We start from the raw sequence: 13,960 nt of genomic DNA, 5'->3' as shown, positions 1-13,960 counted from the left end.
ATTGAATTTTGTGATCTTTGTTTGGTAGGAAAAAAGTAAGCCAGGGAGTCTTGTATATAATATCCCATTTTAGTTTTTAAAAACTGAGGAAAGGGCTGAAGACCCTTACATTTATTTGCATGTGTATGTGTATTGTGTGTGTTAGCAGAGAGAAAGCTTTCTAGGATATAGTCCAGATTATTAACTTTGCTTATTTCAAGGAGATGGCATTGGAGAAGGAGAAAGGAAATTATAATTTTTATCTTTATACGTCCTGTAATAACATATGAATTACTTTTATAATTTTAAAAACAAATGGAATTGAATTTTATAAAAAGGGTTATTAGTGTTACAGAGTATGTATGGGGTAGTATAAAAAAAGGTATCACTTTCCCCTTTATGCTGGCACTATAATTTATGACAGGTATTACATGGCTTTATTATTGCAGTTGTAACTGATTGTATTTTATATGCTTGGTACATGGCCAGTGCTAATTAAATATGTTTTAAAGGAAGGAAAACTAACAAATTCTAGTTGTGGGAGAATTCACTACACACACAAGTATTTTACTGAGCACTCGCTATGTCCCAGGCCCAGTGCTAGGCACTGGATATGTTGTTGTTGTTCGTTGCTGTCACGTCAATTCCAGCTCATGGTGACCCCATGTGAGCAGAGTAGAACTGCTCCATAGGGTTTTTGGTCCCGTGTTTTATTGTTGTTAGGTGCCGTCTAGTCGGTTCCATCTCATAACAACTCTGTACAACAGAATGAAACATTTCCCTGTCCTGCAACATCCTCACAATCGTTGCTATGTTTGAACCCATTGTTGCAGCCACTGTGTCAGTCCATCTCATTGAGGATCTTCCTGTAAGGTGTACGTTTTATGTATCAGGAAACCAGAGCTCAAGTAGGAGAAATTTATTCACAAATATTGGATTACTTACTATCTCTCATGTGTCAGTTAGGTAGCAAACTAATAAGGTAGCAAGTCGTAGGTGGTGAAACCAAACTTCCAGCATAGATCCATCTGCTCCAAGCCTGCACATTTTTCAGCAAGAAATGGTATGTGAAAAGGTATTTTACAAATGCTATTCCTCAAACCTGGTGTTTAGACAAAATTAAAATTAAGGCTAGTTAACATAGAAAGAAACATACCAGAACACATAGATTTTTCTTGGCATTCCAGAATTGATTTTCTAAGAAGGATTTTCTCCTTGTTCCCTGATAATCATCATTGTTTTTAATTTCTTGAAAATGTGATGATAATTTGACCCCTAAACCTATGGGGAGTTGTGAGGATTAATTGAACTGTAGGTGAGCTAAATGCTGTGAAAGAAAAAGGAAGGACCTTTAATAGAGTGAGTTAGAACATTCAGTACACTGCCAGCTACCTTCTGGACATGTTCAATAAATAATTGATGCAGCTTCTCTTTGCATTCCTTTTGAAGAGTTTCTAGTGATCAGTGTTCAAAGTAACTGTTCATTGTGGCAAATAATAGCTTATTCTTCTTTCTTCCTTTTTTTTCTTTAGATCATGTACAAAATGAAGAAAACTATGCACAAGTTCTTGATAAGTTTGGAAGTAATTTTTTAAGTCGGGACAACCCAGATCTTGGCACTGCTTTCGTCAAGTTTTCCACTCTTACGAAGGAACTGTCCACACTGCTGAAAAATCTGGTAAGTTGTTTCATAAAGAATTTTTCACAGTCACAGCCTGATCGAGGTATAACGAAATCATGTAATGAGAGCAATTTAATAATCTCCTCCCCATCCCTCAGTTATTGGGGCGGGGTGGGGGGTGGTTAAAAAAAAACCTTTTTAATCATAGACCTAAGTATGGAGTCCCATTTAAAGAAACTCCCATTGTGAAATTCCTAGAATTTGTACATTTGGCCTACCTGATACTAGGGTAGATTTATCAAAACGGAGAGAAACTGGTTAACTTGAATTCTCTTCCACATTCTGTCTTCATTTTTTTTTTTTAAAGATAACCTTCAGTAACTTTTGCTTTTTAATTGGCTAAAAGAGTTATGATAATTTCTGTGTAAAACATACATTGGAAGCATAACATTGTAAGTATTACCTATGACTTGTGTGATGATAATAATGCATTTTGGTCCCTGGCTTACAAATAATTACACCCCCCACACTCCCCACTTTTTTTAACCTCCCCCCACCCCAACCATGACAAAGGCATTGAGATTTAGAGAGCCCATGGTTTCAGAAGTGGAGAACGGGAAGAATCCCTGAAAATCTGGGGCACTAGAGGTACTAACCCTAGGGGTAGACTCAGAGATGGGGTGTAGTGCGTCTGTTTGCCCAGTAGCATTGTCTGGGCATCTCCATTTTGTGCCACACCACCCTCCCCAACCCTCACACTGTACTTGTCATATAACACTATACCTAGACTGGCCATCTGGATTTTTTTTTTCTTTTTTTTTTAAGGGAAGTATTTTTCTAAAGAGTCATTCAAACTTCCAAGTGAATTAATTTAATCGGGTCCCCTTTGTCTTAAGCCCAAAGAGGTAAGGGTACCAGGAGGTTGAAAGGTGCCAGAGAAAAACTATTATATTAAACTTTTCTTCAGTGTTAACTCTTCCTGGAAGAGGAAGTGTTTCTTCCTCATCCCCTCCCCCAGTCTCAATATTGCACCTTGCCCTCCTTTAAGGATCCACGATCCAAGCTCAAGATGTCATCATCCTGGGTTGGTTGAGTAATTGTATCAAATAGGCTTCTGTGGCCTTAGGTGGGAGCCTTGTCATAAATCCATCTGTTACAAACAGCTAGCTTACACATGAAATACAACCTGTTTGAAAATGAAAACTACCTTTCTGTGATTTATTAAGGTGAATATTTGACCAATCAGAATATTCTTTTTTCTGTCACTCCAGATGAATGTATGTGCATGTCTGTCTTCCTGGCAATTTAATTTTAATTGGTGGTAGGAGTTAGTCTTGTACAGTAAATCAGCTAATCTTAAAGAAAAAAAAAATTGAAAATAGCAATATTGTTTATTTTCAAAAATGTGAGAAAGGATCATTTTGAACTTAGGGGCTACATATTCCTCACCTTTTAGGTGTGTTTGATAAGTTCATGATATTTCTGTAAATCTTAGATTATTTAAGTCTCTTTTATTCAGAAGAGAGCCTTCATTTCTCCTTCCTGTGGGGATTGCGTGGCTTTTGCTTGTGGTGTTGCTTAAAACGTTGTGGGAAGAAAGGTAGTGAAACAAGACTCTGACAATTCACTATGGTAATAGCTGGTAAAGGGCTTGCTGGCAGAGGAAGTTCTGTTTTCCCTGAAGTAGACATTTTCACATGAATATCTTGCTAACCTTTAGTTTCCAGGATACCAGATGTGTTTAGCTTAAATCAAGAGTCATCACCTCCAACTTTCACCTAAAGCAGAATTAAAAAAAAAAAAGTCATCACCTCCAGTTTTCCTAGACTCATCCATTTCTGCATCATTACAACTATGTGCGTATAGGTGCCATACACACAGGTCAGGGGCCACTCAGCAAACATTCATTGTCTGTATTTGCTTATCTGATGCATTTGCTTATATCAGTACAAACACAGCTATTATTTATTGAATGCTTATGATGTATCAGGCAGTGTGGTGGGTGGGTGCTTTACGTGGATTATCTCATTTAACGCCTTAGACCAATCCTGCGATTATTATACCTAAAATCCAGATGAGAAAACTGAAGAATGTTGGGATTATATAACCTGTTCAGTCACACAGTAAGGAGGCTTGAACCCCAATATTCTGTCTCTGAATCCATTGTCTTTGCCACTCTACTAAACCTCTGCACCTTGTATCTGTCTGTTCTGTTTCGCTGACTAGCAGAAGTACCGATTTAGCTTTCCACCAAACATACCCGAAGCTGCAGGCCTTCCATGTCAACTTCCTGTTAAGGAATAGAAGTCTGAGAAAGATCTAAAAGAAATTGCTGGAAGACCTAATTCATTTCATAAAAATAAAGTAAAATAAAAGCAAAATATTTCCCTTTGAAGGTGGTGTGGCATTCTTAATGAGAGAGCAGGTAGAAGACTCCGTTTGGACTGTAGCTTGGTTCCTTGGGGAATGCTATTCCGGTTGGATAAAAAGGCAGGCCCGGGAGTTTATACAGCCTGAGAATAGCCAGCTGGTTCCCTTATTTTTTATCAGGATAGGGAAGAGTGAACCAGACAGGTGGAAGGGGCCACTCCCTGGAGCAGCGGCTCCGGAGAAGCTGAGTTCCCAGGGTTGGGAGGGTTCCTGGATCTGCTTGACACCGACAGTCCTGGTTGATGAGTTCAGGGGAACCCTTCACCCTGATAAAGCTCTGAAACACCCCCTTGGGAGCCAGTGTTTCTGAGACAATTCCTGAAAATCCTTTTCTCTTAAGCTAGTGAGGCTAGAAGCATTAATCAGTAATTGATACAGTTAAAATTTAGAGAGTAAGGTAACAGAAGGTACTTTGGTATTTTAAGACTTTCTAAATCATATTCTCAATTCAATCAGCAATGCCTACTGTGTGCCAGGGTTTGTTCTAAGCACTGGAACATGTAATCTTCTAATTAAGATTTTTGCTTGTAAAGGGAGGTATTTTAATAGCATTACTTATTTTTAAGGGGGAAAAAAGAAAGGGTCGATTTGGGGGCCAGGTCTTACGCCAGCCTTCTGCTTTTGACTGACTCCATATAGGGAAAATTTGTATTATTTGGGCTACCTGTAAGCGACTGGTGTTGCAGGTGTAGTGTGAATTCCTGAAGGGTGGTCCTGAAAATACCAACCAAGTGATGGTGACTATCTCAGCCACCACTTAGAAATGTTTGGGTTTTTTTGTCCCCCACCCCCACCCCACTTCTCCTCTGGACTTTTTGTGATTATGGAAAGTATGATGATCAAGTGAGGTATTACAGGAAAACACTCAATAGCAACACACGTGGTGTTAATGTCACACAGGGTAAAGGCCATCTTTAATTAACCAGCTTCTAACTTTTAACAGACGTCTGAGGACTGCAAAGAGTATTGCGCTTGAGGCTGACTGACTGCTTTGGGAGCCCATACCAAAGCCAGTTTTGAAGTAACCTGCTTTTCTTACCCCTTCCTCCCCTGCCCAGTCATAGGAAATGGGTCTTGTCAAAAGTTGTTCTGTCTCATAATATAGGGTTAGAGAGGCTATGATGTATAGATGGTGGGAGGAATATGGGTTGTGGTCTCAGTCAGACCTGGAATCCCAGCTCTCAACATACTAGCTTTATAACCTTAGGCAAATCCCTTAGCTTCTCTAATGCTAGTTTTCTTATCTGTGAAGAGAAATAATAATAGTATCTATCTCTCAGTGGTGGCGGGACTTCAGTGAAATCATGGAAGTAAATCACTAAGCACAGTACCTGACATATGGAATTTGCTTAAATACAAGCTTTTTATGTTACTTGCATCTTCCCATTGGATCTTTACAGTAACTCCCAGCATAAGGGCTAGTATCATGTCATCTCCCATTTTACAGACCAGTGCACCAAATCTCCAAAAAATAACGTGCCTGGTAAGTGGTGGAATTAGGGCTTGCACTCAGGTTCTCTGACTTCAAACCACATGCTGTTCCAGCAGTGCCGTCCTTCGTGCGGTCACTGCTCCCCAAAGATGAAGTGATGAGCTGATTTCTTCCAGAAGTGAATCTTTGTCATGTTTGAAAGTGTATAGGGAATGCTGCCTCCTAGTGGTGAGAAGCCAGAAAAATGTGGACATGCTCTATTTTGTTGACGTTTTGTGTTTAATAGATTTGTGACATTGTTTTATGTTCATGGACTCTGAATTTAAGGAGACCTGGGTAAAAATAATTACTCCGCGATTTCCTGTCTGTGTGCCTTTGGCAAGTTTCTGAAGTTCTCTGAACTTCGGTTTCTTCAGGTTTGTAAAATGGGATTAATAAATACCTCCTTAAAGTGTTCATTCATGATTCAGTCAGATATTTGTTGTGATTGTACGTGAGCACTGTGGTTAGGCAGTAAGGGTACAGCAGTGAAGAACTCAGCAAGACCCCTGCACCCTTGGAGCTTACGTTCTAGTGGCATTTGCTGTGAGGTTTAGAAATAATATATGTGAGGCACCTACCATAGCATCTGAATCACAGTATATGCTTAGCCGATAGTGGCAATTTTTTTTTAATTATTACAAATATTTCTTTAGTTGATTTAGCAGTCTCTTAGAACTCATCTTCCTCCAGTTAAAGATGCCTTCCTAATCAAAGCCAGCTCCACGCATAACAAACTGTTTGTTGTTCCTGGAACATAAGGCTATTTCATGCTTCCATGACTTTACACAGAAACCCTGGTGGCGTAATGGTTAAGTGCTACGGCTGCTAACCAAAGGGTCTGCAGTTGGAATCCACCAGGCGCTCCTTGGAAACTCTATGGGGCAGTTCTGCTCTGTTCTATAGGTTCGCTATGAGTCGAAATCAACTCGGCAATGGTTTTTTTTTCTGTTTGTTTGTTTGTTTTTTTAATGCCTTTACAATTTCCGTTTCTTCTACAGTTCCTTTAGCAGTTAATGTATTAATGATAAAGACTTTCTTTACAATGTAACTTGTTTTTTTTTTAAAAAAAAAAAAAGGCAGGATGCTCTTGAATTTTAGCTTTTTCTAAGTGTTTTTTGTTGTTCGTTTGATTAAATATACAGTACCAAAATTATGTTCAACCTTTTATTTTTAACTGTTGCAAAGAAAGCAGTAAAATCATTGCTTGCTAAACAGTTCTGTCTGCATTATTCCCAGCATCAGTTTCCTGTGATTCTGGCAAAGAACTTAAGGACTCAACAGAGAATTGCATCCATTTAATTCCCCAGCCACAAAATGGGGACAGGAAAGGAGTAACTGGTGGCTTCAAATTAGATAGATTTTCAACAGGAGTGGAGAGGCATTCAAATGACATATCCCTCCAAGAGCTCCACTATGGCACTAGGTTTAGAAAGTGTATGTAAAACCTCTTTTAAAATAGTAGGAGGTACCCAGGCAGGACTCTATATATCTGGTTGCTTCTCCTCCCTGAGCTTCTGGCCTGTTCTAAAGCTTGCATAAGAGCCTAAGTCGAGTTTAACAGAGGACAGTTACTGCTTCAGAGCTGTTGAAGCAAAGCAAAGATTTCTCCAGCTGCATAGCATTTCCTGTTTGCAATCTCTGACTGCAGTGTATTGTGGTTTGTGTTAAGGTTTTTTTTTCTCTGAATTTCTTGCTTTTTTCCTCCCCTCCAGTGAAAATAGCTGGTAGTGTGTAGATTGGATCTAGATTTATAGCAAACAGATTATTTCTCAAGTTCTTCTTTGGAATATTGAAAAGTGTGGAACATGGGTATACTCAACGGTAAATGGGTAGCTCCTGGGTGCCCTAGGTTATATAATACGTTAAAAACCTCAGAAATAATCCATAATTAGAAAGTTTCAGTGTTTGATCTGCTAGATGTCCCCTCTTGCCCTGACATGCTTCACTGCCAATTAAATTGTGGGGCATTTCATGAACTGAGATCTGTTCATGTGGGTGGGTGAGGCAGAGGGAGGGGTTTTCTTTTCTTTTGCTATTGTAAAAGTCCTACATGTTTATTATAAATTTTTCAGAAAATATGTAAAATCTTCTATAAGAAAATAATGATCACATAATTCTAACTCTTACTATTTAAGAGTATTGTATGTCCTTTGGAACAATTATATAAGTTTATTTGTGCAAACGGTTAGGCATTCAGCTACTGGCTGAAAGGTCGGTGGTTGGAGCCCATCCAGAGGCGCCGTGGAAGAGAGACCCAGTGATCTGCTTCCAAAAAGTCACAGCCTCGAAAACCCTATGGAGCAGTTCTACTCTGCACACATGGGGTGGCCATGAGCCGTAATTGACTCGACAGCACCTAACAGCAACATATACATAGATAATGACAATTACCCAAAAGAAAAGGTGATTTTCCAGGTTCACAGTCTCTTATCCAAAATCCATAGGGTTAGATGTGTTTTTTAGAATTTAGAGTTTTAACAGAGTTCTGACAGGTGATAGGGTACATTTACCAATATGGTATGTAACATCCCCAAGCGGTTTCTCAAGCAGGCCCTCAGCCACACACAGTCTATGTCTGCAGTTCATTATAAACCTTTTGCACCACCATGTGAAATGACTTACCATGGTCACACGAGTTCGAAGGACCTTTTAAAAAAATATTCCAACTGGTTATTCTTCACACCCATTAAAGCACAGAGGAAGAGAAAAAAGGAGAGTGTATGAGAAAGGAAAGGAGGAAGGAAGAAAGAAAAAGTAGGAGATAAAGGGAAGGAGAAAGATGATTGCTTACTAGAGGAGAGAATTACATCAGCCATGACAGAGGACTCCTGAACGTCAAGGGATAAAATAGTGAACTGGAGCGGAGAGGTTACTGTGATGTTTCCAGCAGCCATGCTGGGCCCAGTGCACCTGGCTCCCTCTGGTCTGGAAATGGTGGTATTGGAAGAGTGTGGGGTACCTTTCTTTAAGAGTTTTGTTTGAAGCACGAATCCCATGTCCTGGTCTTTGACAAAAGAGTTCTGATTTTAAAATGGATTGAGAAATTTGACATATTATACCCCTCTCCTCTACCATCTAGCCTTAGAGATGTACAGTACACATGTGTATATTAAAGGCCTTGAAGCATACTACAGTAAAGAAACATGCTGGATTCAGTGCTGTCCTAACCTGGTAGATAATAGCCTTTTTTGTTGTTGTATAAAACATGGAGCCCTGGTGGCACAGTGGTTAAAGGACCTGGCTGCTAACCGAAAGGTCAGCAGTTAGGAGCCACCAGCTGCTCCACAGGAGAAAGATGTGGCGGTCTGCTTCCATAAAGATTGCAGCCTTGGAAACCTATGAGGCAGTTCTGCTCCGTCCTCCCTGTTCACTGTGAGTCGAAATCAGTTCTACAGCAGTGGTTGAGAGTAAAACATTAACATCCATGGAACTCACTTAGAAATGCTGATTTAGCTGTTTGTATATGAAAAGAGGCTGATCAGTTGAACTCCCGTTTTGTTTGGTTCTTTTTATTTTGTTTTTACTCCTTTTTGCTTTTAGAATTCCATTTCACTTCTAGAATTTTATTTGTATTTTAATATGTAAATTCTGATTATTTTAAGCTGGTTGCTTCTTTACACTTTGCCATTTCTTTTATTTCAGATTATACCTTTTGGTGCCTTTTGTATCTTTAGGTTTAAACATGACTAAACAGCCTACTGATTCATTCTTAAACTAGTAGTATCTTACTACATCTTCCACTAAAAATCAATGAACCTTTTAATAATCTATTTATTGCCCAGCAGTGTTAAGCAATTGGAAGTTCAGAGAGTTGGCAGAAGTAGCATGACTTTGAAGTCAGATATAACTGAGTTCAAATCTCTGATCCATCACTTCTCGAGCTAGGTCACCAGAGGCAGGTTCATTCATTCATTCACTCATTCATTCAGCCAGAAAGGAAGGATATCCCAGAAGTCTTCACAGAAGAGGGGCCCTTGAGCTGAGCCATAAATAATTAATAGATATTTGTGAAACTCTTATTTGCTTAGGCTAGCAGAGGCTGTTTTCCCTAATAGTAAAGTGTTACTTAATTTTATAGGGAAAGACAGGGATGGGAGTTGGACCAGATTTAAATAACTTCCTGCTTTTGGTTGCCCACAGGTGGAGAAAACTTCTGTTGTTTGGTTTCCTGGCAGCTGTTGGCAACACAGGTCTAATGTCTAAGATTTCATTTCTGCCCGGGTAGTCTTGAAATATAGCAACCAGCAGATACTGAACGTCACAGCCACCGTTTAGATGAATCCTTTGAATTCTAACATTTTCAGTGAGGATCAAGTGAAGGGAGTCTTTCAACATGAAGACATGTACCAGGCAGACAGAGTAGGGCAGTCCAGGCAGAGGGAGCAACAGGTGTCTCCAATTCCTTATCCATTAAGTGGAGGCAGTAGTGTCTACTACTACTAAGGCATTACTATGTCCTCCCAGTACCTGATAGCCCAATGTGCTTGTATGTATTTATTAGATTTTTAAATTGTGTTAGGAAAGTGCTTCCTGGTGTAAAAGTTGGTTGTTGCACAACATATCATACTGTATGATAAAGATGTTCAATGAAGGCAAAGAGAATGTGATCTGCTCTAGCTTACAATATGGCTTTCTTCTAATTTAAACAGCAAATTATGGATGTCATGCATGGAAATGAAATTAAACATCTGAAAGTTGATCGTGAACTAAGTGATTATCATTTCAAGCACAATAAAGAAATCCTTAGAGTTAGGATGTCTTTTCCAAACCAGGGCCTAGCTATATAGGGTTTTTCCTTTGGCTTTTTCATTTATCTTGGTCTTATAAATCTTAGCTACTCCCCTTTCCATATAATTATCCTCAGATGAAATCAGATGCTGCACATAATGCAAAGGAAAATAGTGCTCTCATTTTCATTCTTGATGTAGGAGATGATGTTAAAGCTAACCCACCATTTACTTAAATTGAATTAGACAAAATATAATTGCATTATTTTAAGTTTAGGAATTCTCCTATTCCCTGATACTCCTACACCTACCCACTTTTCTCTGTAAAACTTGCAGTAAAACTGTACTTCTCAGTCTTGTCAGTTCCTGATGTCTTTAGCAAATTTGTGTAATTTAGTTTGTGCTTTTCCTCTTGTCTTTTCCAGATCTCCCAGGGCACTCTGCCCATGCCAGTCACTCACCTCTGTTCTATCTTCATAGTAATTATGCCTGAGACCTTACACAAGTGATCGCCACTCTCTGACTGCAGGACAGCCCTTCTCTAAGGGAACTTTGGCTTTTCTTCTACTCTGGGCAGCCCTTCTTCCAAGGCAGTAGTTCCCAACGTGACCACATGTCCACTTCACCTGGAGAGCTTGGTAAACTCAGACCATTGGGCCCCATCTTCGCAGTTTCTGATTAATTAGTTTGGGGTTTGGGCCCAGGAATTTGTCTTCCTTACAAGTAGGTGATGCTGGCACTGCTGGTCTGGGAGCCACACTTTGAGAACCACTAGCTAAAGGATTGTTATTTTGGACAGAGATCCAGAATTCTGTACTGTTGTAGAAAAACTAGTTTTCTTCCTCCAACGTCTGTACCTAATTGATTATTTTTATTCTTATATCTGACATCTGGTTTATATCTTGTACTAATAATAATCAAAGGAGAAGTTGAATGAGAAATATTGAATGAGAAATAGGGCACTGGCTGATTATATTGCCTTCTTGTGCTTCTGTGTCATATTTCTTTTTAATAACTTTCTGAATACAAAAATAGCAGTTCATTGTTGAAAACTTGGGAACTGCAGGGGAAAAAAGACTAAAATTAAAATCACCAATAACCTTACAACCCACTGTTAAGGGGTTGATATATATCCTTCTAACCTTTTTTCTACTTACACATACATCTTTTTTTCTTTACGTGTATTTTTCAAGTCATAATTTTTTAGTAACATTGGGTTCGTAATGTAGTGCTGTTATATAACTGGTTTTTTCACTTAGCTATATAAATTTTTTTTTCTGTTTTGCAAAATATTCTAAAAGAATATTTTCCAAAGTTTTTGTAGCCAAAGAACCTTTGTTCCGTGGAAGCTTGCGGCCCTGGCTGAAGCCCAGCAGGGAGCCTGGGCCCTCTTCTCCATCCCCAGTGGCAGTCCCTAAGGAGGGGTCTGCAGGCACCGTGGATAAAGCACTCAACTCCTAACTGAAAGGTCGGCAGTTCAAACTCACTAGCCGTTCCGTGGAAGAAAGATGTGACAGTCTACTTCTGTAGAGATTACAGCCTTGGAAACCCTCCGGGGCTGTTCTGCTTTGTCTTAATAGGGTCGCTGTGAGTTGGAATTGATTCACTGGCAATGAGTTTGTGTTTTGGTTGTTTGGTTCACGTCTTTGCAGCTATATAGAATGCCCTCTTATGTTTGCACCATAATTTACTTACCTAGTCACTTATTTTGAACAATTCCACTGTTTCCATTTCATTCATTTTTTAAAATAATGATAGAGAGCATCATTAGAAATCTCTGAACATGCCCATGATTATATATTATCTAGATACTGCATGAAAACCATTTGTAATACTTCCACATCCCCTTCCTTCACTATTGTGTAACAGTTAGTTAGGAAATGGGGAAAAGCTACTTGTAGTCCAAGGCCCTGGTGATTATATTCAGTTCCTTTCTCTGATCAATAAGAAGCTCACTTCTTGAGATATTTTAGACTTTTTCAGAAGTTTGCATTTACAGGCCCTATGTTTTATAGTGGACGTTAAGGACTATACCAAAAACATGTTGGATTGCGATGGGAATTATGAATTGACCCTTCTGACTTCCAGTTTTGCTATAGAATTGTTTAGTTACTGTTTTTATTTGATATTTGTTGGGTGGAGGGCCAGAGCTGCCCTCCTGCTCTTGAAGCAGTTTGAGTGTCTTCCTGTAGCTATTTCACCTGTTGTCTGGACTTTTTTCAGCTATGTTAAACTGTACCTCAGTAGCTTATTTTAAGCTCTGAGAACATTATAGCTGGAAGGTATTTTAGAGACCTTAGAGGAATCCCTGGGTGGTGCAAACCGTTAAGCACTCAGCTACTAACCCTAACACTGGCAGTTTGAACCCACCCAGAGGCGCCTCAGGAAGAAAGCCCTGGCAATCTGCTTCTGAAAGGTCACAGCCATGAAAATCCTATGGAGCAGTTCTACTCTGAAATACATGGGGTCTCCATGAGTCGGAATTGACTCAATGGCAACTGGTTAGAGATCTCTCATTTTTTTGGTGATTGAGATGAGAAGTGTCGTAATCAAACTTACACAGCCAGCCAAAGACATTTTCAAGTCTGGAGCAGGTCTTCTACCTCCATCCTTCCCCAGTCATCAGACAAAGCCTGATGGCTATTGAATAGAACTTACCCTTGGTCTGTCACCCCCAACCGTATCCTGGGAGCAGTTCTAACCTTTCTTTCCCTCTTCTGAATCTTACCCCTGCCCATCCTGTTCTGGTGCTAAGCACTCCCGGAAGACCAAAACTGGTTGAGATTCCGTAGCACCTTAGGGTCTCAGAACAGCTCTTCTGATTTGGAGAGGCGTTCGTTTGTGCATCCATTTACTCGTCGGTGAACATTTCACATGGTATCTATAAAATGTCTGTATTGTGCTAGGGGCTTGATGCGGCACCAAAACCAAACCTATTGCAGTTGAGTTGATTCTGACTCATACCGACCCTATACTACAGAGTAGAACTGTCCCATAGAGTTTCCAAGGAGTGACTGGTGGATTCGAACTGCCGGCCTTTTGGTTAGCAGCTGTAGTTCTTAACCACTGCACCACCAAGGCTCTGATGATGTGGCACAGTGGTAGACAAAATAGTCATAGCCCTGCCTTCAAGAAGCTTTGCTGTAGATGATAAAGAAACAAGCGTTTGTAAACAAATGTTTTCTTTGAAAGCGAGCATATTCTGCCACTGGTTGAGACTTAACCAGAGTTAGGGAGATCTATTTAGAATGGTGAAAGCCACACTGAAGAAATGATTTGAGACTGGAACGCTCTTTGCAAATAACCAGAGGAAGAGTGTTTGAGACAGATGATGGAAGAGCACGTGTAAAGGAGGAGAGAGCTCCATGGTTCAAGAGGCTGAAAGAAGGCTGGCATGATTGAAGTGTAGCAGGAATGGTAGAGAGCCTTGGATGAGTTGGCAAGGCCAGACCTAGACTGGAAGTTTGGATTCGAATCCCATTCAGTGGGAAGCCATTGATGGATTTTGAGCAGCAGAGTGATACGATCTGATAATCACTTTAAAAGATCACTGTAGAACCTACTATACAGCTACAGTAGTCAAAACAGCCTGGTACTGGTACAATGACAGATACATTGACCAATGGAACAGAATTGAGAACCCAGAAGTAAATCCATCTACCTATGGTCACCTGATCTTCGGCAAGGGCCCAAAGTCCATCAAATGGGGAAAAGACAGTCTTTTTAACA

The 13,960-nt window shown here is 39.8% G+C and overlaps 1 protein-coding gene across 2 annotated transcripts in view; it reads left to right on the top strand.

Annotated features, from left to right (window-relative positions):
- Window positions 1-13,960, top strand: part of ASAP1 (ArfGAP with SH3 domain, ankyrin repeat and PH domain 1) — a 312,941-nt gene that overhangs the window by 181,426 nt on the left and 117,555 nt on the right. For both annotated transcript variants that reach the window (XM_023728200.1, XM_023728199.1), the window contains one exon: window positions 1,512-1,657. In XM_023728200.1, the coding sequence (XP_023583968.1) occupies window positions 1,512-1,657 (146 nt within the window). The remainder of the gene's footprint in view (window positions 1-1,511; window positions 1,658-13,960) is intronic.

The sequence above is a fragment of the Trichechus manatus genome, unplaced genomic scaffold (assembly GCF_000243295.1).
Source record: "Trichechus manatus latirostris isolate Lorelei unplaced genomic scaffold, TriManLat1.0 scaffold00022, whole genome shotgun sequence".
NCBI lineage: Eukaryota > Metazoa > Chordata > Mammalia > Sirenia > Trichechidae > Trichechus > Trichechus manatus.
Note: the sequence above shows the minus strand (reverse complement) of the source record. Positions and strands in the feature narration are given on the sequence as shown.